This window comes from Ptiloglossa arizonensis, chromosome 1 (genome assembly GCF_051014685.1).
Source record: "Ptiloglossa arizonensis isolate GNS036 chromosome 1, iyPtiAriz1_principal, whole genome shotgun sequence".
NCBI classification, from domain to species: Eukaryota; Metazoa; Arthropoda; class Insecta; order Hymenoptera; family Colletidae; genus Ptiloglossa; species Ptiloglossa arizonensis.
The window spans coordinates 1,076,709-1,100,885 of NC_135048.1; the positions used below are offsets into that span (position 1 = coordinate 1,076,709).

The 24,177-nt window shown below is 30.7% G+C and overlaps 1 protein-coding gene across 2 annotated transcripts; it reads left to right on the plus strand.

The window, feature by feature from the left end:
• The first annotated feature begins 1,880 nt into the window (after window positions 1-1,880).
• Window positions 1,881-23,937, plus strand: Sax (type I BMP receptor saxophone). Of its 2 annotated transcripts, none has more exons than XM_076316960.1 (7): window positions 1,881-2,119; window positions 2,423-2,614; window positions 2,697-2,940; window positions 3,018-3,289; window positions 16,758-17,398; window positions 22,812-23,043; window positions 23,727-23,937. In XM_076316960.1, the coding sequence occupies exons 3-7, from the start codon at window positions 2,772-2,774 to the stop codon at window positions 23,862-23,864; spliced, it is 1,452 nt and encodes a 483-aa protein (XP_076173075.1). In that variant the 5' UTR covers window positions 1,881-2,119; window positions 2,423-2,614; window positions 2,697-2,771; the 3' UTR covers window positions 23,865-23,937. The 2 variants fall into 2 exon arrangements, with proteins under 2 accessions (XP_076173075.1, XP_076173067.1); XM_076316952.1 differs by having other exon boundaries at window positions 2,436-2,614.
• The last annotated feature ends 240 nt before the right edge of the window (window positions 23,938-24,177 follow it).

The following is a 24,177-nucleotide window of genomic DNA, read 5'->3' on the forward strand; positions in this document are numbered from 1 at the left end:
AAACAACATTTAGAATATGTATATGTATACGAAAAGTTATCTTTAAATTAAATGAAATTTTGTTACCCATTTCTAAGAATATTTTTGTAGTAAGATATCTTTAAAAAACACAATATTTGAAATAGCCGTTATTAAAATTATTATTTGAATTAACGATTAAAAATAGAATTTTTGAATCACTTGTTTAAATCACTCTTATCTAAATAAAACCGTAAATACCATTTTATCTGAAGATGTCCGTCACCATACCCGTTGCGCCCTCTATCTGTACCTCTTGGAAAAAGCACAAATCGTTGTCACACAGACAAAACACGTTGGTATTATCACAAGTACCGGAGACTTACATGCCCTCTTACCATTTTCGTGTCACTTCCAACGTTATCGATTCACACTAAAATGCAATTTTAGCATTCTTAGCGTTTTGAAATTAAAATCAAATATTGGGAGAATTAATTATTTCAGAAACAGTAAAAATTAGATCACAGGGACAAATTCAAGCGAATCCGAATATCTAAACCATAATTTGTTTTCGAAATTTACTCTTTTATTTTTATTTCAAACGAATTCCGTTGTATTCCTCTCTAACAGCAAACAAAATAACCACGAACGAAATGTAGCATACATGATGCAAGTAATTCTTTCAATTATTAACAAATTCGATATAGTATTCCTTTATTATATCTTCTATTTGTTAAAGACAAGATTCGTAATATTTTTCAACATTAAGATTTTATTATCTATTTATGGTGCTGAACTGTTTTGCCTTTTTTTCTGTATCTATGATAATTATCATCTTGTATCTTGCAGACTCCCACAATAAAATTACAAAAAAGGTTTTGTTTAACAAGAGTCTATTCTAGGATCTGCGACTTACAAACATGCAATCATCTTGCTTCATCAACTTAACTTCCATAACGTGTACTTACAGTACACCAAAAAGTACGTAACTTTCATTGTTTGTATCTTTAAAACTATCAAGTTACTAAACTTAATATTTTACACATATCAATAGGAACCTGTATACTACCATCCTACAAAAACTTATGAAAGTCACAGTCGAACAATTGGGGTTCTTTCCTTATGAGAACATTAGGCCACGGATTATATATACATAGTACTGTAGCAAACATAAAAACAGAAGACTTCAGCGCCATTTGTAACTGGACCGTAATAACTAGTTGCAATCCTACTTTGTTGCAAAAGTGTCAGAATCTCTAGACGCATTACAATATGAAAACTTGTCTCTAGAAGAAATAGTTCCTTTCGAAAAAAATATTTGGTTTCAACATAAATTTTCTGTAATTTCAAAGTTATCTATATTTTTTTTATACGAGACCAGCTATTTTCATCGATTTAATATTGTTCATGCCCTAATAGAAATTAAACAACCTACAATATTTTTTTTTTAACTGTTCATTCTTTGCTACAACTGTTAGAAATACATGTATTGAATGAAACTATGTCACATTACAAACATTTTAAACGTATGTTCCTCAATGTCCAAAATGATAACCATTTAATATTTCTATCAAATATATTTTGTAGGTCATAGTGTTATGTAGCGTTAAATTCTTTTCGATATGAATAATACCATATTTTCAAAAATATGTAAATATGTAGATTTATAAAAATAAGGTTAATTTTAAAATCTGGAGAAGTGCAATTATAAAACAAATGTCTCATTAATAATAATATTTTCCAGTTCGAGACGGACAAATTTTTCCTCAAACATTTTTTTATTAACAGAAATGTTTAAAATGGTCAAGTTAAAAAATTACACCTTATATATTTTATATACGATGTGTATATATACGTATACTGGCATGCATGAGGTGAACGGGATAAAATGATAACAACGCCATCTGTAAATGTTTCTTTTTTTAACACAGAAATAAAATACCGCCAATTCAATGGCGATTGCACATATCTTACATTTTTCTTCTGAGCATTACAAAAACAAAAGCTAGTTCCAATTCCATTGCAGATATGGGTATATAAAAAGAAAATTCAAAAGTGTTGATTTGATTTCAGCGATCCAATGTTTTGACGTGTATGGCAATGGCGGATTCTGTGTTTATCATATATTTCATACTATCATTGACATTCAAATTATGTCCAGGTGGGCAACAAATTTTTCAATTAAAAACTACTTTATGTGTATTAAAACTTAATGATAATTTAAACATAAAAACTTTATTCTCGTATTGTTTAAAGTAATATATTGACATGTGAAATGTTTGTGATAATCTCCAGTAGATTGTGCAAAAGGCTTTTCTACTGTTTACTTCTATATCATTTCAATTTATTCTTACCTTTTCTTAATTTGATTCTTGTGCATGTAGAGAACTGCATGCTTATATGTGATATGCATTAAAAAACAAGTAATATTCATAATGTTTTGAAACGTTTCAATGGTTAACAGGACTCATTTTTAGGAGAAAAGGAGAGATTTACTTTATCGGAACCAGATTTTTCCCTTGAAAGCGAAGAACCACAGAAACCCATAGATATTATAGATCTTAATGAGAATTCAGCTGGATACCAACGTTTCAAATGTCATATTTGCGAAGAACCAGACTGCTTATATACTGATATCTGCGACAATGCAGTTACCGTAATGTCACTTGCATATTACATATACTATAAATGAAATAAGTCAAACAAGACAAACTAATACTTTTCCTTGTATTTAATAGTGTTGGAAATCTAAGGTAAGACAATCGGATGGTTCAGAAAGTGTAAGTAGAGGATGCACCAGATCAATAGATCAAATGTTACTAATATGTAATAAACAACAACCACCACGTACCAATCAAAGTGGTAATAATAAAAAGAGACATGTTACTGGATCATTAAGTGGAGTACAATATTATGTTGAGTGTTGTCAAACAGACTTTTGTAATGGTGGACCATTTCCTATACTACAAGATTTTAATGGAGGTGAATGCGTATAACATTATTATATTCTTTTTATTTTTACAAATTTTATTTATAACAAAATTATATATAATTCTTAGATGGTGTTGAAGAGGATTATGCAATTAAATTAATATTGACAATTTTGGGTCCAATGGTTGGATTCTGTATTATTGCTGGAGGAGTATTGTTTTATTTATTGGCATGTCGGACTCATAGAAAACGGCCTTTAACCACAAGGCATAGTAAGCTTGTTATAGATTCTGAAATGGAACCATCTATCCTACATTTCTCATTTTCTTCTCCAACATCCACCACTACATATCCTTCTCATGAACTCAGAGCAACGGCAGCTGGCGATAGCACATTAAAGGTATGGAATAAAATGTTACAAATGTTAATAGTCTCCAATTTTTAATAGGTATCTGAATTTATATCAAGGGTAAGCTATTTTAGTTTACAAATTATATAAATATATGTTAGAAAGAGAATTGAATACAACAAATTGAACTTAACACATTGACTGCTAAGTATAAGTTATTTTGTAATTCAAATCTATGCAATGGGTGGCATCAGAAATAATTTCAACTAATGATACTCTGACAGTCTACACGTTAATTTGTTATGAAGGATTTTTAGGAGATTATTAGAATTTTACAGAAAAAAATTGACAAGTACAAATCTTAAGAAAATTATAAGATCAAAAACATTTTTTTAAATGCAATTTTTTTTATGTAAATAAAAAGCATATAGAAAAATAAAAAATGTTTATATTGGATTTGATGGATCCAATGTAAGAATCCAGTATTTCAATTTTTTTTATGGAAATTACTTAAGTGTATAGAGATACTTTGCTCATCATGTGGTAATATAAAACCAGATAAATAATAGGTAAGATAATCCATACTTTATAGTGCATTTAATAAATATATAAATTTTATAACTTTTACATTTGTCATGGATTTAAACGAAAGGCTTTTTTAAAACATTTTGTAATATTGGAGAAATTGGAGACACCTAGTTATAGAACTTGGTCCTTCAATTATGGAACAGAAAGTGTTATCTTAGAAAAGATGTTTGCTGTTTCTGAAACAACAAAATTTATAAGATAAAGGTGCTGTATTTTAATCAATTCCTATGAATATCATAGAAATTATTAGCAATATTATATAGTGAACATAATACAATTGTAGACGGAGACCATCTTTTTAAACAAAGTCATTTCCTTTTTATTTAACATTATAACTTCGGAAAAGATGGAAACAGTCGTTGAAATTATTTGATCAATGAATATAGTCCATACTAAATAACTTATACCAAATTATAAAAACTTAAAAAGTTGTTTCTCTATTTGAATACAAAAATTCACTGGATTCTTAAAGAATCTATTAATCGCTTAAAATATTTTATTACATATACATTAACACGAGTCAAATGTCAACTTTGTTTTTTAACTTTGTAAACAAAGTTTAAGGAGGTTAAATTGGGTGGTTTTAGTAGAAATTCAATATGGCCAACTTATTTAAATGTAAGACTTAGCAATACATTATTTAATGTAGTTCAATCTTTACAATTAAAATGAAGGTTTTTGTCTTCTTCAAAATATATTTTTAAAAAACTGATAGTGAAAAACTTGTAATATGTCTAATGTACTTGTATATCTGGAAGTCATGTTTTTTATACGGCGTTTCAAAAACGAAGGGTCAAACTGAAGGAGATTATTTTATTCACCCTACAGAAGAAAAAAAGTCATATAAACATAGGTCTAAAAATGCTTTTTCTCCTAATTATAAATATGTTTACAATAGAGTTTGAAAGGTTTAGAATTACAAGTAGTGTTAGTTTTCTTTCTGTTAGAAATAATCGATATGTTTTTGTGGTTGAATAGGTCAGTTCTATTATTCTTCTTGCTAGTTTGAAAGTATTCTGTATTGTCATTTTGTGAGACAAATATTGAAATGCTCCAAAAATTTTAAACACATACAGCAATTAATAAGGTATTTATGCGAAGCATTTGTTGCTGCACAGTGATATAAATTACTAAAGTAATTTCTTTAGTAAAGCGTTTTTACAAAAATCTGTCAAACAAAAAATATATATATCTGGAAAAAAGGCGTTTACAGACTTATTTTTAAATGACTTCTTTTTATCCTTACAGTGAATAAATATTCAAAAATATGTTTCTAAAGTTTAGGTGCCTATTTTTCAGATTACCTCTAAAATGTTTATAAAACTCTTCAATTTTTATTTGTAATACTTTTCAATACCAATAATAATTTTTATGATATTCACGGGTATAGATTAAAACAAAACTTTTGAATAAAGTGTGGTTGATATATTATTAACTGACCCACCGCTAAAAAAAAATTTGATACAGTTAAAATGATTTAGTATGTTCTGCATGGATTAGGCGTATTTTTTCATTTATCGATACGTCAAAAAATCGATTTCTTTGAATATTTTCTTAAAGATTAACCATTTAAAAATGTGTTGCTAAATATTCACTGATTTTATATGTGATAAGCCGCCTGTAATGTTCAGTTTTACAAATTATTAAATTAAATCAATATATGATTTAACCTCAAAGTAGTATTTGTTACAAAAATATCTACAGTCACAGACAAAATCATACACCATGTATAAAAATGTGTTTCATCTGGAAAAAATTTAAAGATGATTTGGAAAGAAATATTAAGAATGTATTTTCTAAATCTATATTGTGTAGTAGTATCAAAAGAAATAATCTTTCTACATATGAAAGGAATAAAATTACTATGATTGAGTCCGGAAAAAAATTTCATACCTAAAATTATATAGTGTACATCTTTTCAGCATTCTCCTAGGGGAATTTCTCTAAACAAATTAAAAATGTAAAACAAAAGATGTGTATTGTTTTATCTTGTTCATAAACGTCGTGTAGCATTAAACTTAGCAAGTAAAGCAAAATAAATATTAAGAACGAAACAAACAATTATAGAGAAACCAACAACTGTTCTATCGCGAAATCATGAAAATTATTGAAAGAAGTGTTAAAAATAAATCAAGAACAGCTTCAAATAAGAAGTTCAATGTGTACGATGAAAGATAGATATTTAGAAAGATTAAAGACAATATAAAGCTTAATGTGTCTAAACTAACAAATGTCGTGAAAAAATACTTAGGAAAATCTGTTGCTAATTATTTAGAAAAGGAGAGCTCTCATTGATTCCGACGATTTTTGAATGTGTTGTAGAAATCAACATTTTGAACAACTTTTTCCTACACATATAACTGCTGCTCGGCTTTAGTTTCCGAGATTTTTGCAAAAAATTATTACTACTGCTACAATGAATATTGTCTATAGCTACGTGTTATGGCAGCGTGTGTGTAAGCGTTGAGCCGCCGATGTATGGTTTCCATAGATAAATACATCGAGGCGGCCGGCAATGGACGCGTATAACGGGTGTACTTACAAACTCGATCGAGTAACTGGCCGCCTCATGGCGGTCGGAATAAAAGAACATGACTCGAACCTAATCCATTCAATTAATTACTAGGTAGAATAGCTAGGTTCAGGTTAGGCTTTTTTATTTTAACCGCCTCAAGGCGGCCAGCCACTCGGTCGGGTTATTCGATACATCCGTTTGGTCGTTGGTCACCATATCGTTGTATAGAAACAAGTGATAAGGGGTAATTGTGAGCTAACGCATACAGAGTCACAAACGCGTACGTATAGACCGAATTCAATGTAGTAGCGGCGATTTTTTTAAGGAAAAATCACAGAAACTAAAGTCGAGCGGCGATTATATATATGGGAAAAAGTTGTTCAAAATGTTGATTTCTACACACATTAAAAAAAATCGAAATCGGTGGGACCCCCCTCCTCCCAAATAATTATCGTTATTTTTACCGACGCAATAAGTTTAATGCGCATAATCTCATACAGATGGTAAAGACAAATGAAAAATTCAAAATAGAAACTTTTAATCCTACTGTTAAACACGGAGGTAGGTCGTTAATCGTTTGAGTCCCGAGCAGCGCGATCGCGCTGTTCAGATTTTATGTCGAGAAACCTCAGCACATTTCGGCCATTGTCGACAGCTGACGATGCTTCATCGCCTGTCGAAGTCGCGCGCTCAGATTTACCGACGCACGTAAATCCCACAGCTCCTTTTAATGTAAATAATACATTTTACAATAGATACAATACTATAATAATAGTGCAATAATACGATACATTACAAAATAAAATATTTTGTATTTCATTGTTATCTTCTCAATCATTTTTATCGAACAAAACTTGAAATATTTATGAACTTACGATACGCATATGTAATAATATATGTAGATGTATTTCATAAAATAACGAATTACAAATTAAAAATACTTTTTGCGTTACAAACAAACAATTTAAATGGAGAGTAACACTTATAATTCGTAACATCGGTGTTTATCAAAACATATTAGATGAATTCCTTTTTTACTTTACATACAAATTAAATGTGATCTTTTTATTGCATTTTTGGTGCTGCAGACTACTCATTGTCGCAAGTTACGTTGTGGCAACTTTACTAAACCAAATATTTTTTCCTTTACATAACTGTGTGCTTTCTTTTCGTTCATCGACTCACACTCAATTTCAAAAATAATATTCGAATTAAAGTCTAACCGATTCATTGCTCTACTCATAACTATTTCCTTGTAAATTATATACGCATTTAAAACCATGCGACTCATTATGTTAAAGGCTATCTTTTGCCAATATTTAACTGTTCTTCGTTTATCCAGATAGGTATACAGCATTTTATCCGATTCATTAACACCACCCATGAAGGCGTTGCAAGATTGAATAATAACGGGTTTTGTCGAATGTATTTCTCTGCCATGTCGATTTTTTGTTATTGGCACATTTTGCTCTTCTGCTTTCGTTGAAATTAATAATACAGGATTTTTTACACTTTTTTTTTTCGCAATACGTACAGAACGGTGCTTCATTGTTTCGAAAATATTTTACCTCATTTACATTAGCTTCTTTCAAGTTATCGGGAATACATTATTTCTTTTAATAGTTCCAGTTAAATAGATATTCATAGAATATAAATATCTAGCTAATTCAACGCTAGTAAAAAAGTTGACGATAAAAATGTAATGCCCCTTATTCAAACAATTACTATCTTTTAATAAATTTACCACAACATCATATTCAAGTCCAAACTTATTACTATCACTAGTACTTGTTTCTTTTGCACCTTTATAGCAAGAGAACGTTAAACAATATTTCGAAACTGAATCACACAGCATCCAAAATTTTATAACCCAACGATGATGTTTTCTTTTTGGCAAGTATTGCATTATGTTAGAATGATGCAGCGTTCCAACTAACGACTCATCAATTGATAATTCTTTATGTGGTTTATAATGAAATTTGAATATTTTGTTAGCGTGTTGAACAAGTGATTTAAATGTTTCACAGGGATCGTATTTCTCGAGACTAGGTGAAACACATAAAGAGTTACCAATTAAGTGAAAATACTTCAAAATTTGTCGAAATCTATTTCGAGAGAACATTCTTCGGAACCACGGTATATTACGTGAATTTTCGGACCAATACGAAAGTACATTGGGTTTTTTTCTAATTCCCATTTCCAGCAGCACTGTTATAAATGCCTTCATCACTAACACAGTAACTGGTGTCCATATCTCTGTTTCAAATGATTCTAATTCTTTAGATAAATGCCTTGAATAATCCGCATATTTATTAGTTTCTTCAACTATTAGTGACCATAGTGTCGAATCAAAGAATAGTTCAAAGTGTTCGATGGGTTTACTCTGGTTAGAGAAGTCACATCGCGAACCAGATTCTTCGCTATGCTCGAGAGAATCACGTTGAGCAGAACCGTCTTCAGCAATTTGTAAATTCTTCAATGGACATTGATGCGATAAATCACTATGATTATCCTCCGAAGTACTCAAAATGTCTTGTCTTTTGCTCTTTACAGGAACTTATTCTTGACATCATCGTCAGTAACACGTTCACATGTATTTATAATTATACTCATAGATTTTCTTTTTTCATTCACTGCACCTTTTTGGGGATACACGAAATTTAAAAAAGTTAACCGGTCAATCTAGATTAATTTTTTACTTACCTTTTGCGTTGCTTCGTCTAATCGTTTTGAATCGCACAATTATTAGCATAGGGAAACACTTATGAAAGAATACGTCCGATCACTTTGCCAACTGTAGTAAATGTGACGGAGCGATGTGAAAAAGATGAGAAGAACGTTTCTTAACACATCTTATACGTGCGGAACATAACATTTAAGAAGCGCTATCGCGCCGCTTGGGATTCATCGACATAAAATAAACGAAATTTATTAGTGTTTTTTTAAAACCCCCTGGGACTGAAACGGTCAATGGGGTTCCATGTCTGGTACTGAAGTGGGTAATTTAGAATTGTTAAATTAGAATTTATTCAAGGAAACACGAATAAATATGATTATTTAAATATTTTGAAAAAAAAACGAAATTAAAAAGTAACGCCGAAAAATTGGAAATTTCGGATTGCTTCAAATATTATAGCGACAATGATGTGAAGTGGACATCTACCGCTGAAATGTGGGTATTGAACAATTGCCCTAAAGTGATTAATTCATTTACCCAGATACTGGACCTAGGTATCATTAAAAATGTAACTAAAAACAATTTACAAAAAGCTTTAATGGAAGGATGAAATAACGAAATACTAATTCTTAAGTTGAACAAACTTTAAAACAATTCTTTACAGATGTACAATTTTAGCGTTGAATATCTTTCAGACTGAATAGATAAAAGATAACTTTATTTTTTTTTAATATTTAGGAAAGTTCATTTCTTTTAATATTATTAGGTCATCTTTCAAATAATGTCGTTTCCTAATAATGACTTTCGTTGCAAGAAATTAGTGCTTGTATTTATTTTCAATCATCCATGTATTAGCCATCATTTTCGATAAACTTTTCCAATCTTTTAATAAACTTATAGTTTTATTTTCAAAAAATTGCGGTGGGTTTGAACAAAAAAATTCAGTCAATGTTGATTTTACACGTTCACTATTGTTGAAATTTTGCCAGTTGAGAAATATTGCAGCGATCGAAGTAAGTAGTAATCGCTTGGTGTAAGGTCCGGGGAGTACGTTGGGTGCGGTACAACTTTCAATTCAAATTTTTTATTTTTTCTACTGTTATTCTTCCCGTATGTGGTCTAGAGTTTATTGCGGTATAAAAGAATTCTCTTGCGATTCGCTAATAACACTATCCGATAAGATTTTTACTTTTCAATGACCAATGGGTGATCCTTATAGAGCCACACTTTCTAAACAAGAATTCGGAAACCGAATTGCAGTATCACCGCCAGTTTTCGAAAACCACGAGTTTTTATAAAAACTCCAGATTTTCGACAAAATTGAGTTATTACATGAGATGTAAAAACGTTAGAAAGTTCTAATTAGTCTTCAAAAATAGAGGAGAGTTTCTCAACTATAGTGGTATATAATTTATTAATTTTGGTCCTAAATAGTTCTAAATTAACGTCAAAGTTCAAAAAGTGCCGATGTGTGTAATTTCTCCCATTATTTTTGTATTTTTACAAAATGTTCTTTACTTAGAACGAAAACCCTACCCACGATCGGATTCTGTAGACATTTCTGAAGAAGAAACTGTCTAGCAGAAGTGTCAGAACGACTTGCATTTAGAACAGTCCGAGAAAATATTCGTCGGCAACGCGTGTACAGCGGTTTGCCACCATGTGCTTCGTTATTCGCTCGTCTCGATTCGGCAGGGTCGTAACTATGCGTAACGAACACCTGTGCAGGGGTTCAATGGGGCATCAACTTTGTGTAAATAATGTTTGACTTTTTTTTTCAATACTTCAGTGTTATAAATACTGTATTAAATACTTTTTTCTCATATATTTCTGTGGATACCAATCACCAGAATACGATATACATTTTAATCAATTTCAATTAATAGAAATTTCATTAGAAATTGTTTTCCATTTGAAAATTCAGTATTAATACTACAAATACACACTTACCGTTATAAATTAATACACTATAAATTAAAAATATAATTCGCAGTATATTATTTTTTCTACACAAAGGAAAATTTGGAGTTGCCTTACACGTTTGCCTTCCACAATTTGAAAGATAGAATTGAGCGTCAAACGAAAATGAAACATACAAAACAAAACCGAAAACACTTGAAGATCTGGCTTTAATTCTATCGAGTGTTGAAGCAGAGGAGAGGAACGTCAAGTGTGTATACTTCAAAAGAATGCCCACGTTAAGATGCGTTACTTCTCCGACTTTACTAAATCTTACAAGAGATTTTTCTGTTTTTGATTATACTTTAAAAATGTTAAAAAAAAAAGATATTTAAAGGAGGTTTAAATAACTTGAAAATTTTAAATACTGAATACAGCTTTACAGAGTTTTACATCATTCTTTACTAATATTACCATTTTTAGAAAACTATTTCAAATCTCGCACAATTATAGTAATTAAATCCACTACTGTTTGATATAACAGTAGGAATTATGAATAATTTTATAAAAGTGATGGACAAATCAATTTACATTTACTTATTCAAAAAACTAATTTCACTTCATATCCGACGATGGAATAAAGGAGAATATATTTCATCATAGAGATATTTTACATGTTTTTACATTAATAGAAAAGAGATATAAAGAAAGGAAAGGCAACTGTAACGTTTGAAAGTTATAGAGACAATAGAGATACCGATATGAACGTCAAGAAAAACACAATTTAATTTTTTAATCCATTTAACGCCGCATCAACTGCTTACTTATGAGCCGCTAAACTGTTTAGCAATTTTAAACAGTAGCTCGGTTGTTTTATAACTCTTGGCGATGTTTTGTCTTTTTTTTTTTTAACGGAAATTGTCATTCAATACTGGTTTGATTTTTGAAAAGGTTTCGGTGAATCTTGTACTTTGGGCAGTGTAGAATTAAGTGATCAATTGTTATAATTTTTTTCTATTTCAAATGTTATAGGTAGCAATAAATTTGTAATACCTTTATTTTTCAGTTTTGATAGTTTAAAGTGTTTGGAAACGACAATTTCTAATAAAACTTTTGTTACGTAAAATTGATCAAGAAGTACATTATAGTTCGATGATTGACTTCCACAAAAATATATGAGGAAAAAGAACACTGAAGTATTAAAAAAAAAAGTCAAACATTATTTACACAAAGTTGATGCCCCATTGAATCCCTCCATCGATATAGGGTTACGCATAGTTACGATCCTGCCGAATCGAGACGAGCGAATAGCAAAGCACACTATGACAAACCGCTGTACACGCGTTGCCGACGAATATTTTCTCGGCCTGATCTAAATGCAAGTCGTTCTTGTTGGAATGAATGCAACAACGATCTTAAGGGTGCCAGATGTCGATGTCAGTTTTAAGGACTGTCTTCTAGTCGAGTTCCAAGTCTAGAGTCAGGAAGACCACACGACACTATCGTCGTTCACATCAAGACATATCATTGTATACTCATTTGTTCGGACTTTGTATTCTTATATGTACAAAAACTATACTACTAGATACGCGAGATCCCTGCATATTATAATAAACTAGATATTATAATCTGAACTTTACAACAGTTCTGACACTTCTGCTGGACAGTTTCTTCTTCAGAAATGTTTACAGAATCCGATCGTGGGTAGGGTTTTCGTTCTAGGTAAAGAACATTTTGTAAAAATACAAAAACAATGGGAGAAACTACACACATCGGCACTTTTTGAACTTTGACGTTAATTTAGAACTATTTAGGACCAAAAACAATTAATAAATTATACACCACTATAGTTGAGAAACTCTCCTCTATTTTTGAAGATTAATTAGAACTTTCTAACGTTTTTACATCTCATGTAATAACTCAATTTTGTCGAAAATCTAGAGTTTTTACAAACACAACGTGGTTTTCGAAAACTGGCGGTGATACAGCAATTCGGTTTCCGGATTTTTGTTTAGGGAGTTTGACTTTACAAGGATTACCTACTGGTTATTGGAAGACAGAAAAAAAGCTTCAGTTTGTTCGACAATGTAACGGTTGTTTTTTTTATCTGATTATGATTGAAACGATACGATGGAGTTCTAGTTTAGAACACGGTAAAAGTAGTTGACCAGGTGATAATCATTCGCAAATCATCCAGTTTTTCTGCTACGTCTTCGATAATTAGACGAGATTCTGTCTTGATTAAAGCCTTTAATGCATCAACATTGAACGTTACTGATTGACCGGATCTTGGTTCATCAGAATGATCAAATCACCATTTTGCAACTTTAAAAACTACCTTTGACACTTCCTAAAATTTAAAATATGTTCATCATGTACTTCACGAATATTTTTTAATGCTAACTGTGGTTGTACCAGCTTTCCTAAACTTATACATTTATTGTATAGTATTAAGTCATTCTACAAATAATGTCATCTTTTATTTTACTTTAAATAACCATCTGTATCGTATTTTTGTATTTCAAATGCAATGTCATAAATGGTTTTCACTAAACTCGATTTAAAATGTTTTTTTGAATGAAAAATAGTGATCTAACTACTTTGAATGTACGTTGTTCACTGTCGAGAAAACACTCTTTAAGAGACATAGAAAGAAATTTATATAAACACATCGCAAGAATACGATACAGATGCTTATTTAAAGTAAGATAAAAGATGACATTATTTATGGAATGACCTAATACTATACAATAAATATAGATGCATTTACTATATATAATATATAGTATATATTATCCGTCATATTTTTTTCCCAAGTTATCCCTAAATACAATGAACTATTCCTACTAACGGAAAGAAATTTGATTAAAACCACCTTTTCACAAGTGATTCATAACTGAAAATAAATGAAAACGATCCACTTTTGAAAGGGGTAGTTATTGGCGACAAAAAACGGATCCGTTTTCCTCCTGCCGCACAACCAAATGATGAATTCGGATAAATATTATTCAGAATTAGATCGATTGATGACAGCAATCGATGAAAAGCGACTGGAACTGATCAATCGGAAGGGTGTCATTTTCCACCAAGACCACACTGAACCTCATGTTTCCTTGCAGGCATGTCAGACATTGGTGCAATTTGGTTGGGATATCCTGCCTCATCCACCGTATTCACCTAACTTGGCACCTTCCGATTACTATTTATTCCGGTCGCTGCAAAATTCTCTTAATGGGAAAAACCTGGGTTCTTTGGAAGCTTGCAAGAAGCACGTAGATGAATTCATCACCCAAACAGATACGAAGTTCTGGGAGACCGAGATAATGAAGTTGCCTCAAATTAGGCGAAAAGTACCTACTAGATCAGGATGGAAAATATCTAATAGAATAATTATATGTATAAATATTTAAAAATTGTCTTTGAATTTTACTTTGAAAACGCTACGAACTTATGTTGTTGTTACGTTCCAACCCAATATAAATGTTTTAAAAATATTACAGAAATATTTTTACCCGAACTGTAAACATAATTTTGGAGTGCTTTTTATGCCATTACTTGTCTTATCGTGTATTTTGTAAATATACGGTATTGCTTAATAATTCCAACACTAAATTAGTGTATAGAATTGGTTTTTAAATCTCTTACCTTCAACAATCGTAGATGGATTGCCCTAAAAATCGTGTGTTGTTTAATGTGTGACCTTTCTATTGGGTTGTCCGGAAAGTTCGTGCCGATTTTTAAGGAACATTGAAAAGCAACACATTTAAATTTCGGTATACATTTATTGAATTATATAGTAGCCATTTTGTTCTACAACTTTTCTCCATTTTTCAGGCAATTTGAAGATTCCATCCTTCCAAAAGTTCTCGAGTTTTTCGGTGAAAAACTTTTCAATGTGATTTTTTATGTACACCAAAGAGTTAAAGTTTTTGCCATTAAGAGAAACTTTTAAAGACCTAAATAAGTGAAAATTTGAAGGTGCAATGTCCGATGAATACGGCGGGTGGGTTATCTGTTTTATAGTTCTACATATGGTGCCGTTGGTCACCTTACTTAGTCTTAAAACAGAGATCGAGTTACGTACAAGTCGTGTTAAATTTTTTTTTCTTCTTTTGTAAATATTTTTATTGATTATCTAATAATATGGTTTGTTTTCAATTACAACTTTATTTTTGAAATTTTTTACATAAGAGAACGGTAAATGCAACATTAAGAACTAAAGGAGATAACTTCTATATAAACACCGAAATATTTATTTACTCTTTATTACTATTAATTTTATACTATTATAAATTATTAAAAATTTAATTCAGTATGATTCATTTTAAAGTAGGAAATAACGTTTAATTCGACATTACAATTAGGACCATAGTATCTAGTTTCTTTGCGTCCATGTTTGCCCTTACTGCCTTTCTCACAAGAACGGAAAACAAAATCTAGATGGAGCTTCCTTTTTTGTCCATTGAAAAAATGTCTTTTAGCTAGTCTTTGTGACCCCAATCATAATGATGGTTGTCCTGGTTTTTTCCATAAACATGGAACATTTGTGTATCATTAATTTCTCTACCCTTTGTTTTTTTTTGTACAATATAAACAAATTCCAAAAGTAGATATCTAATAAATGAAAAAGTAACTTTTTATAATTTTTTTTTTTCCTTTTTCTTGTAATAGGGTAATCTTGGAGGTGTTGATCTGATCAGTTTGTGTCGATCAACCCCTCCCATTGTGCAATATTATTATAATCGACAAGTTTCGACTTTGTTATCAAGTTTCCTTAGCGATCAACTTTATCTGTTATAACTTCTTCTGCATTACTATATGAATTATTGACAACATATAAATGTCTTTTTTATCTTTCTTTTTATAGATAGCTATTACTTTGTTCCATTGAAAAGTTATAATATCTCTTTTATAAAGTTTGAAACTTTTAGATGCAAGAAAAAGAGTTTTCCTGTTTGATCGTACAATTTCATGCACATCAGTCTCTTGTATAATATCAGACTTATTTATTGTTATGGCATCACGTTATTTTTCACCTATTGCAAAGGACTGACTAGAAACAATAATGTTAAGAATTAGTGACTTCATTATTGTTTATATGTTAATATAACAATGCAAAGAGTTGAAGAGTCTTAATAAGGTTCCCACTATCCGAAGACATTATATACAAATCTTGTTTATTGGCTACAATAAATATATCGCTTAAGCAAGGGTCTTACTCACTTTGGACCATTCTCTGTGCTAGTGTATCACATGGGCAAAAGCATTCATGATTAATACGTTCTTTCAAACATTTGAGTCTTTAAGTTCACGTATTTTATTATTACTGGGTACACGCATTCCACATTTTTGTATCGATTAAACTTATTCTTAAATAAAGTATATCAAAATATTACTTGGTTAAGGTAATTAAGATTTATCGTGTTAAGGTAAATTATTCAATTACTAAAACTGTAAGAATATTATTGTTTTGAAAGCTACCTTTCATAGAAACCGAAGAAAAATTTGTATCAAACGTAGATTACTTGGAACATTAATATTTTTAGTTTTATGTACGATATGAGTTTTTCCAGAAAAATTATACCGAATAATGCATTTGATCTGTTGGTCTCTTTATAAGATTACGATGCTACTCAACTGTTTTAATAAAATTGATGTTTAATAAATTTTTAATTTTACACGCAACAAATTAAAAAGTCTGTATATCTGTTAAAATTTACATTACAGAAAAACTAAATGTTTATTTTGCTTTGTTCTACCATTTACTTTACTTAAATATTACTTTTGAAAATGTTTTATCTTGTAAATTTATATATTGTGTATGTGTTGCATTAAAACAGGAATACTTGGATGGAAGGAGTTTAACCAGTGGTTCTGGTTCTGGATTACCATTGTTAGTACAAAGAACATTGGCCAAACAAGTAGCATTAGTAGAATGCCTTGGCAGTGGTGGTAATGGTGGCTTTGGCGGAGAAGTTTGGAGAGGAATATGGCACGGTGAAAATGTTGCTGTAAAAATATATTTTTCGCGAGATGAAGCAGCCTGGGCTCGTGAAACGGAGGTCTATTCGCAATTGTTGCCATCAAGACACGATAATATTCTTGGTTATGTTGGAAGTGATATGACTAGTAGAGCGAGCTGCACTCAACTTTGGCTGGTAATGCATTATCATCCAATGGGTTCACTTTATGATTACTTAAATCGATCGCCACATTCTTTGATGCACCATCAAATGCTCAGTATCTGTTTGAGCATTGTTAACGGATTACTTTATCTACACACGGAAATTCATGGAACCAGGGGGAAACCGGCCATGGCACATCGTAATTTGAAGTCTAAAAATATTCTTGTTAAAACTAATGGCAGTTGTGTAATTGCTGATTTTGCATTGGCAGTAACGCAAGATCGACTTTCTACAGATAGAATTGATTTAAAACAAGGTGCAAAACGTTACATGAGTCCAGAGATCCTCGAACAAACGTACGTAATATTTATTATTTACTCTTTTTTATAATTGAATTTGTATTCTGCTGACAATCACGTCACGTTAAAGACTAAGGAATTTGATATTTGATATTTAATTCTTTTACATTATTGGATGTTTAATGAAACTTTTATGGATGTCTAGTTTGACAAAAAATATTTGTCATTCTTATAAGAGCCACATACTGTACTGCCCATAAGTATTTTAATGGCTTTATACGTTGGGAAAAGTCGTGTAATGTTTCTTGATTCGTAAGTGCTATCTTTTCATTAAAAAACAACATTATATGACAAAGTAAAATATGCTTCGACCTGAATGACACGCTCGCTTGAACGATTTTCCAAAAACCGAATGGATTCTTTGATGCATTGTAGATTCATCATATAGAAAAAAATTGATGATGGTACATGTTTACGGCCACTTCGATTGACAAAAACTAATAGGTTGCTCAATACGTTTCATCGTTCGATAAGAAATGGAGCTATTAGGTTCGTCGTTTTATTTTTCTAAAGATGGTACTACTGTTTGACGAACATGTGTGAAGTTTCATGTAGATCTGTCCACTCGTTCGTATGTTTACAGTTGTTCAAAGTTGAAGTGTGATAATAATTATTTTTTACAATGGAAAAAACGAAAAAACTTATTGAACAATCTAGTATACGACTCCGAATGGTCCCATAGGTCAATGACGCAATGGTTCTCAAGCCATAATACGGTGTTCCCACTTTAAGTGTACGAAAAGACCTTGTGTTAAATGTGAAAATTGTATCCCCATACTAAGGGGAATCCTTGACGGCACAACATTCAGCCGCCGAATAGTATACACATGTCTATAATACGATTTAGGATCGAATATCCTGATCGTGAGACAATACTAAGGGAAAGGCAAAACATTTTTATTGTTAGTTTTTTACATCAAATTAAAAAAATTTTTGTACGAGATCAAACACGACATAATTTAAGTAACATTTATTTATCTAATAAACTCATAACTTATTATACTTCACAATTGCTGCTAATAAATGACAAAACATCTATTTTATTAATTTATTTTACTAATAATTCGAATTTATTAAGAAATTAAGTAAAGAACAAATTTTTTAATCGACTGATTTAAATGATGAATAATAACCTCTTTTCAATTGTGTCACTTTCCTAATAAGGATGCGATATGTTTGTTTTTCGCACGACCAGTGAAACGTTAAGGATGAAGACGCGGCAGAATACACACTGAATTGTTTTCATGAGCACGTTATGATTGTTCGGATTTTGGAATTCGTATCTAATTAATGGTAAATGTGAACGTAAATAAGAACGTCATTGTTTTACAAGAATATTGCCGCTACCTCGATTCTCAATCCCTCTTCTTCCTTTGCTTGCCATTTTTTCTACGCTTGAAACGAGCATAAAATATAAAGAACATTGTCCTCTTTTAATAAATATGACTCTCCGATCTCGAGTAACGCACAGTTTAAGGCGAGGACACTGTATACAGAAAAATAATTCTTACATTTCATTATAAGAATTTTGGCTCTGCTACAGTTATTGGGATAACGGGCAGAGGGTGCAAGGAGGGGAGGGGGTGTCTTAATTGAAATATTATATCTTCAATTTTTACCATTACCATGGTATTGGTTCGATGTGCCATAAACATATAGTTTCCAAGATATTAACAAAAATGTATTGGTACTAACATTGTATTTTGGCTGTATGTACGCATACAATAGTGAAGAAACATTCAAGACGATGAATTTTAATGTCGTTAAATGTAAACAATATAAAAGTTTGCAGTACTTAGTTTAATTCGAGTGATCATAAATAAATTTAAAACAACTTGGTTAACAAGTTTTTCTTTCTAAATCCTTTTTAAAATTTGCTCCACAATAATTCAAATCAGTGTCGAATGTGTTTTTTGTTGCTTTAAGTTCATCTATGGCGAAAGAAAGTATGGGTAAAGGTATTCGGTGTTTGTTACCGAATAAAAGACAATAAGTTGGAATACTGCGGGAAAGAAATGAAACATTTGCCGAAATAACAAATCTTCGTTATTAAATCTAAAACTACTTTTAAACAAGGGTGGTACAAGTTTTTAAAAAATGGTGAATATTCTGATAAATCAAAAAATGGTAAACCTCGTAAAATAACATCATATACGGACCGTTGGATGTACCGTTTACGCAAAATGAACCGTTTTCATTCAAGAAAATGCTACAGCCGGAAGAACTGTATGGAATTGATTTACTAGATTCAAAGCTGGTGATTTCAACCCTGATGATCAAAAACGCCCTGGTAGACCCTCCGTCACTGATGAAGGACAAATCAAATCACTGATCGAGAATAATACGACACGTGAGTTAACATAAACGTTAAAAACATAAAAAATTTCCATTCATACGCATTTTGTGAAGCTTGGATATGTAAACACTGTTGATGTACGGGTGCCCCGCAATTTAACGGAAAAAAATGTGATGGATCGCATTTCTAATTATGACTCGCTCTATAAATGCAACGAGGAGGCACAATTTTTGAAGCAAATAATGACGGAAAATGAAAAATGGATTATTTATAATAACGTTGAGTAGAAAAAATCCTAGAGAATGTTAAATGAACTATCTTCAGCGACATCAAAAACCGGTTGTAGTGGGACTGGAAAGGAATTCTATACTATAAGCTCTGACCAAACAACTAGACGATAAATTTGGAAAAGTATTGCTCGCAATTAGACAAATGACCAAAGACAACGATTGACCAAAAACCGGTCGTAGTGGGACGGAAAATGAAAAATGGATTATTTATAATAATGTTGAGTAGAAAAGATCCTAGAGAATGCTAAATGAACTATCTTTAGCGACATCAAAAACCGATCGTAGTGGAACTGGAAAGGAATCCTATACTATAAGCTCCGACCAAACAACTAGACGATAAATTTGAAAAAGTATTGCTCGCAATTAGACAAATGACCAAAGACAGCGATTTACCGAAAACCGGTCGTAGTGGGACTGGAAAGGAATCCTATACTATAAGCTCCTACCAAACAACTAGACGATAAATTTGAAAAAGTATTGCTCGCAATTAGACAAATGACCAAAGACAACGATTGACCGAAAACGTCCAGAATTAACGAATCGGAAGGGCATAGTGTTTCATCGGAACAATACGCGGCCTCGTGTGTCTGACTACTCGACGAAAGTTAGAGCTTGATTGGGACGTTCTACCCTAACCAGGGTAGAGGTACGTCGCATTCATTAGACATTGCACCTTCAAATTTTCACTTACTTACGTCTTAATGGCAAAAATTTTAACTCTTTGATCGATATAAAAAATCACATTGAAAAGTTTTTCACCGTGAAACCTGAATTTTTGGAAGGATGGAATCTTCAAGTTGCCCGAAGAATAAAGAAAAGGTTGCGAAACAAAATGGCAACTATATAATTCAATAAATGTATACCGAAATTTAAATGTGTCGTCTTTCAATTTTATTGAAAAATTGACACGAACTTTCCGGACAATTCAATACTTATGCTAGTGTGATGTGTGGGTGAAATATTAAAAATCGATTTGCGAAGAAAAAACAGAAAACAAAGAAGAGCTCCGACAAACGATAAAATTGTTGTGAGATGAAATTTCATCCATGAATTATAAAACTGTAATTAATTCAATGTCTAAACGAATTAAAGCTATGGGAATATTACAAAATATTGATACTAAAATAATTTCATTATAAATGTCAATTAACAAATCGGAACGAAAACTTATTTTCGGAATTTCCACCAATCAGGAACTGTTTTCATGCAATATATTGTTTCTTTTCTTGTTTTTCTTGGATAAGAAATGGAAATTTATGTTACTTTGCTGTGATTTATTGCATACTAAACCTACCTTTAATTTTTCAGCACTTAAAATATATATATAATAATATTTTACACTTCTAAAATATGAATGATTTTCGTAAATTTTGTATTAATACGTCTGATCGGAAAGTTTTTGTCAAGAGTTGTACATCGTATAAAAATCATATGTTAATTCATTTATTTTGACGATACATGAACTTGGCGGTTTAATTGTATGCTGAATAATTACCTTAATCAGGTATTTCCAATTCGAATTGTCTTCGTTCACAGTTCTTTCTATTTTTATTTTCGTTGTATAAGTTCCACATTTTATGTGGAAAAATCGAAACCATCAGAAAACGAGGGTCGATGGAGAATTGAACGATCGAACTCAAATGAGCCGTTTTAAAAGAGCAGTGAATGAAATAACAACAAGAACGAGCGAGATACAATAACAACGAACAAGCCTTGCATGAACATGTGTCTGCAGCTGAAAATTTGATCTCATGGAACTGAAGTTTCCAAACATTGTTAAACGCGAATTGGTGTACCAATACATGCGAATTAATATTTTTATGTATTTTGTTTAAATATTTGCACGAGAGTAATGTAAATCGATTAATAACGATTTTCCGATAAGAATAAATCCAAGTAAAACCTTATTCAAGCTATTTTTAATTACTATGTATCCTAATCGTTTCTGAAAAACTTTCAATTATATAATTAAAAATAGTCCGAATAAATTTGTTTACATATAATTTTATCGGGAAAACTGCAAAATCATTGCTAATACTCTCATAAACATACAATGAGTAATAAATAAGTTTTCGGTTTGAATTAGTAGTTGCTACACCAATATCTGCGCGGTATCCTATGCACTTCAACCAGTTGGTTTTTAAATCCAATTGCTAGCCATAAGAGTCTAAGAAATTAAAATATAATATGTTTAGAACGACTCCTCGACACAAATTATAAGTAATGTTCTTTAATGGAAAGTTCATTTGTTTTACACAAAAAAACGACTTTTCAGTCACATGTGATGTAGCTCTCCTCCAATAATAAATAGATGTGTAAATTGCAGCGACCATTAGTTGTATGCATTATCGATATTTTCCAATAGTTTTGTATATTTTCCTAACTAATGTCAGTTTCGATAATGTACATATCATAAGTAAATACATAGTGTGTACTGTGTTTACTATGTATTATTCAAGAATGACCCGAAGGGGGCTGTAATACATGTAATCGAAATGTCATCTTCTCGTGTAAAATAAATTAACTATTGTTTTTACTTTCAAGATCATTACTTTATAATTATTATGTACAGTAACATAATAATTTTACTGACTTCCGATTATCCGACCCCGCTTTAATCGATTACATGAAAACGTTGACATGAAAACTATTGACCACACGAAAATTTATTAACATATTTCGTAATTATTCACTTTCTTATATAAGTTTTGTCACATGTATCGGTAATTGTTTTAAATAATCTTGTAATTTATAATAACAACTCATCAATGATAAATATAATACATTCAATTGTAGTTAAAAGCTATATTTAAAATCTTTTCAGGATAAATGTGGAATGTTTAGAAAACTTCCGACGAGCAGATATTTATAGTCTAGGTTTGATACTTTGGGAAGTTTGTCGAAGATGTATAAGTAATGGTGTCGCGCTTGAATACATGGCACCATATTCCGAGTGGCTTCCTAGTAGTCAAGAACCCTCCATTGATGAAATGCGAAAATTAGTATGTTTGGATCATCATAGGCCACCGCTTCCTAATAGATGGCATTCTGATCCTGTAATTATTTGGTTAAATTTTGATTATTTAATGATTTTTAATAATATATTATTATTAATTCATATTTGTTTAATTCATATGTTACTATGAACATTGTTGTCAAATTATTTAATATAAAATGATTCTATGTACGATAGTAAATATGTAATATTATTTTCGGTTTCAACATTTGTGATATCTTTATGAAAATTTGCTCATATTAGGAGTAGTGACAAGTATTTAACTTAAATATTTTCGACTCTGGATGTAGATCATTTTCGATGCATCAAAAAATGTTATTTTAACATATGAGCTTTTTTATCGGGAGGCATTGTTCTACTAAATAATTAATATTTTTATGAAAATATGATCAAAAACAAAAAATTTATTACACTTTAGAGAGTGGAAATACAATTTGAAAATGCAAATTTTTCTATTCTGAAACTTTTATCAGTAATTGATTTTGGTTTACAGGTTTGCAATTTGTATCATATTAAAGTATATAGGCAAAATGTTTATCTATTAATCGAAAATTTTAACATAATATTACAAAATTTTTTTTATAATATTGAATAATAATACTATATTAGTACCAATATGGATATCAAAACAAGGAAATAATAATTACATATACTTCGTGTATTAGGAACTTTTATTCATATAATAATATGTATGTACAAGAGAAACTAATTTTTATTTTACAGACGTTGGCTGGTTTGGGAAAATTAATGAAAGAATGTTGGCATGGGAAGTCTGCTGCGCGTCTACCTGTTCTTCGAGTAAAGAAGACACTTGTTAAATTAGCAGCTAATGATACACGTGTTCATTTGCCTCTTGATTAAATAGCATGTGTAAGATTATATATTATTTTATGCTCGTATTTATTAGTACCAAGTAAATAAGCTCATTAACGTGTTCCAAATTTACTTATTTTTGCGAAAATATGAGAAAAGTATATAAAATTTATATTATTTTATTATTTTCTACTATTCTATAATTTTTTATGCCATTTTAATGTATATATTTATGGCTAACGTAAGACATGAAGTGCCACTTGGTAAATATTCCATTCAAACATTGAATGCTACTTAGTAAATGAATCATTTAAATATTATTTCATTATTTTAATTGATATGTCTGAAATGTTATGTCTAG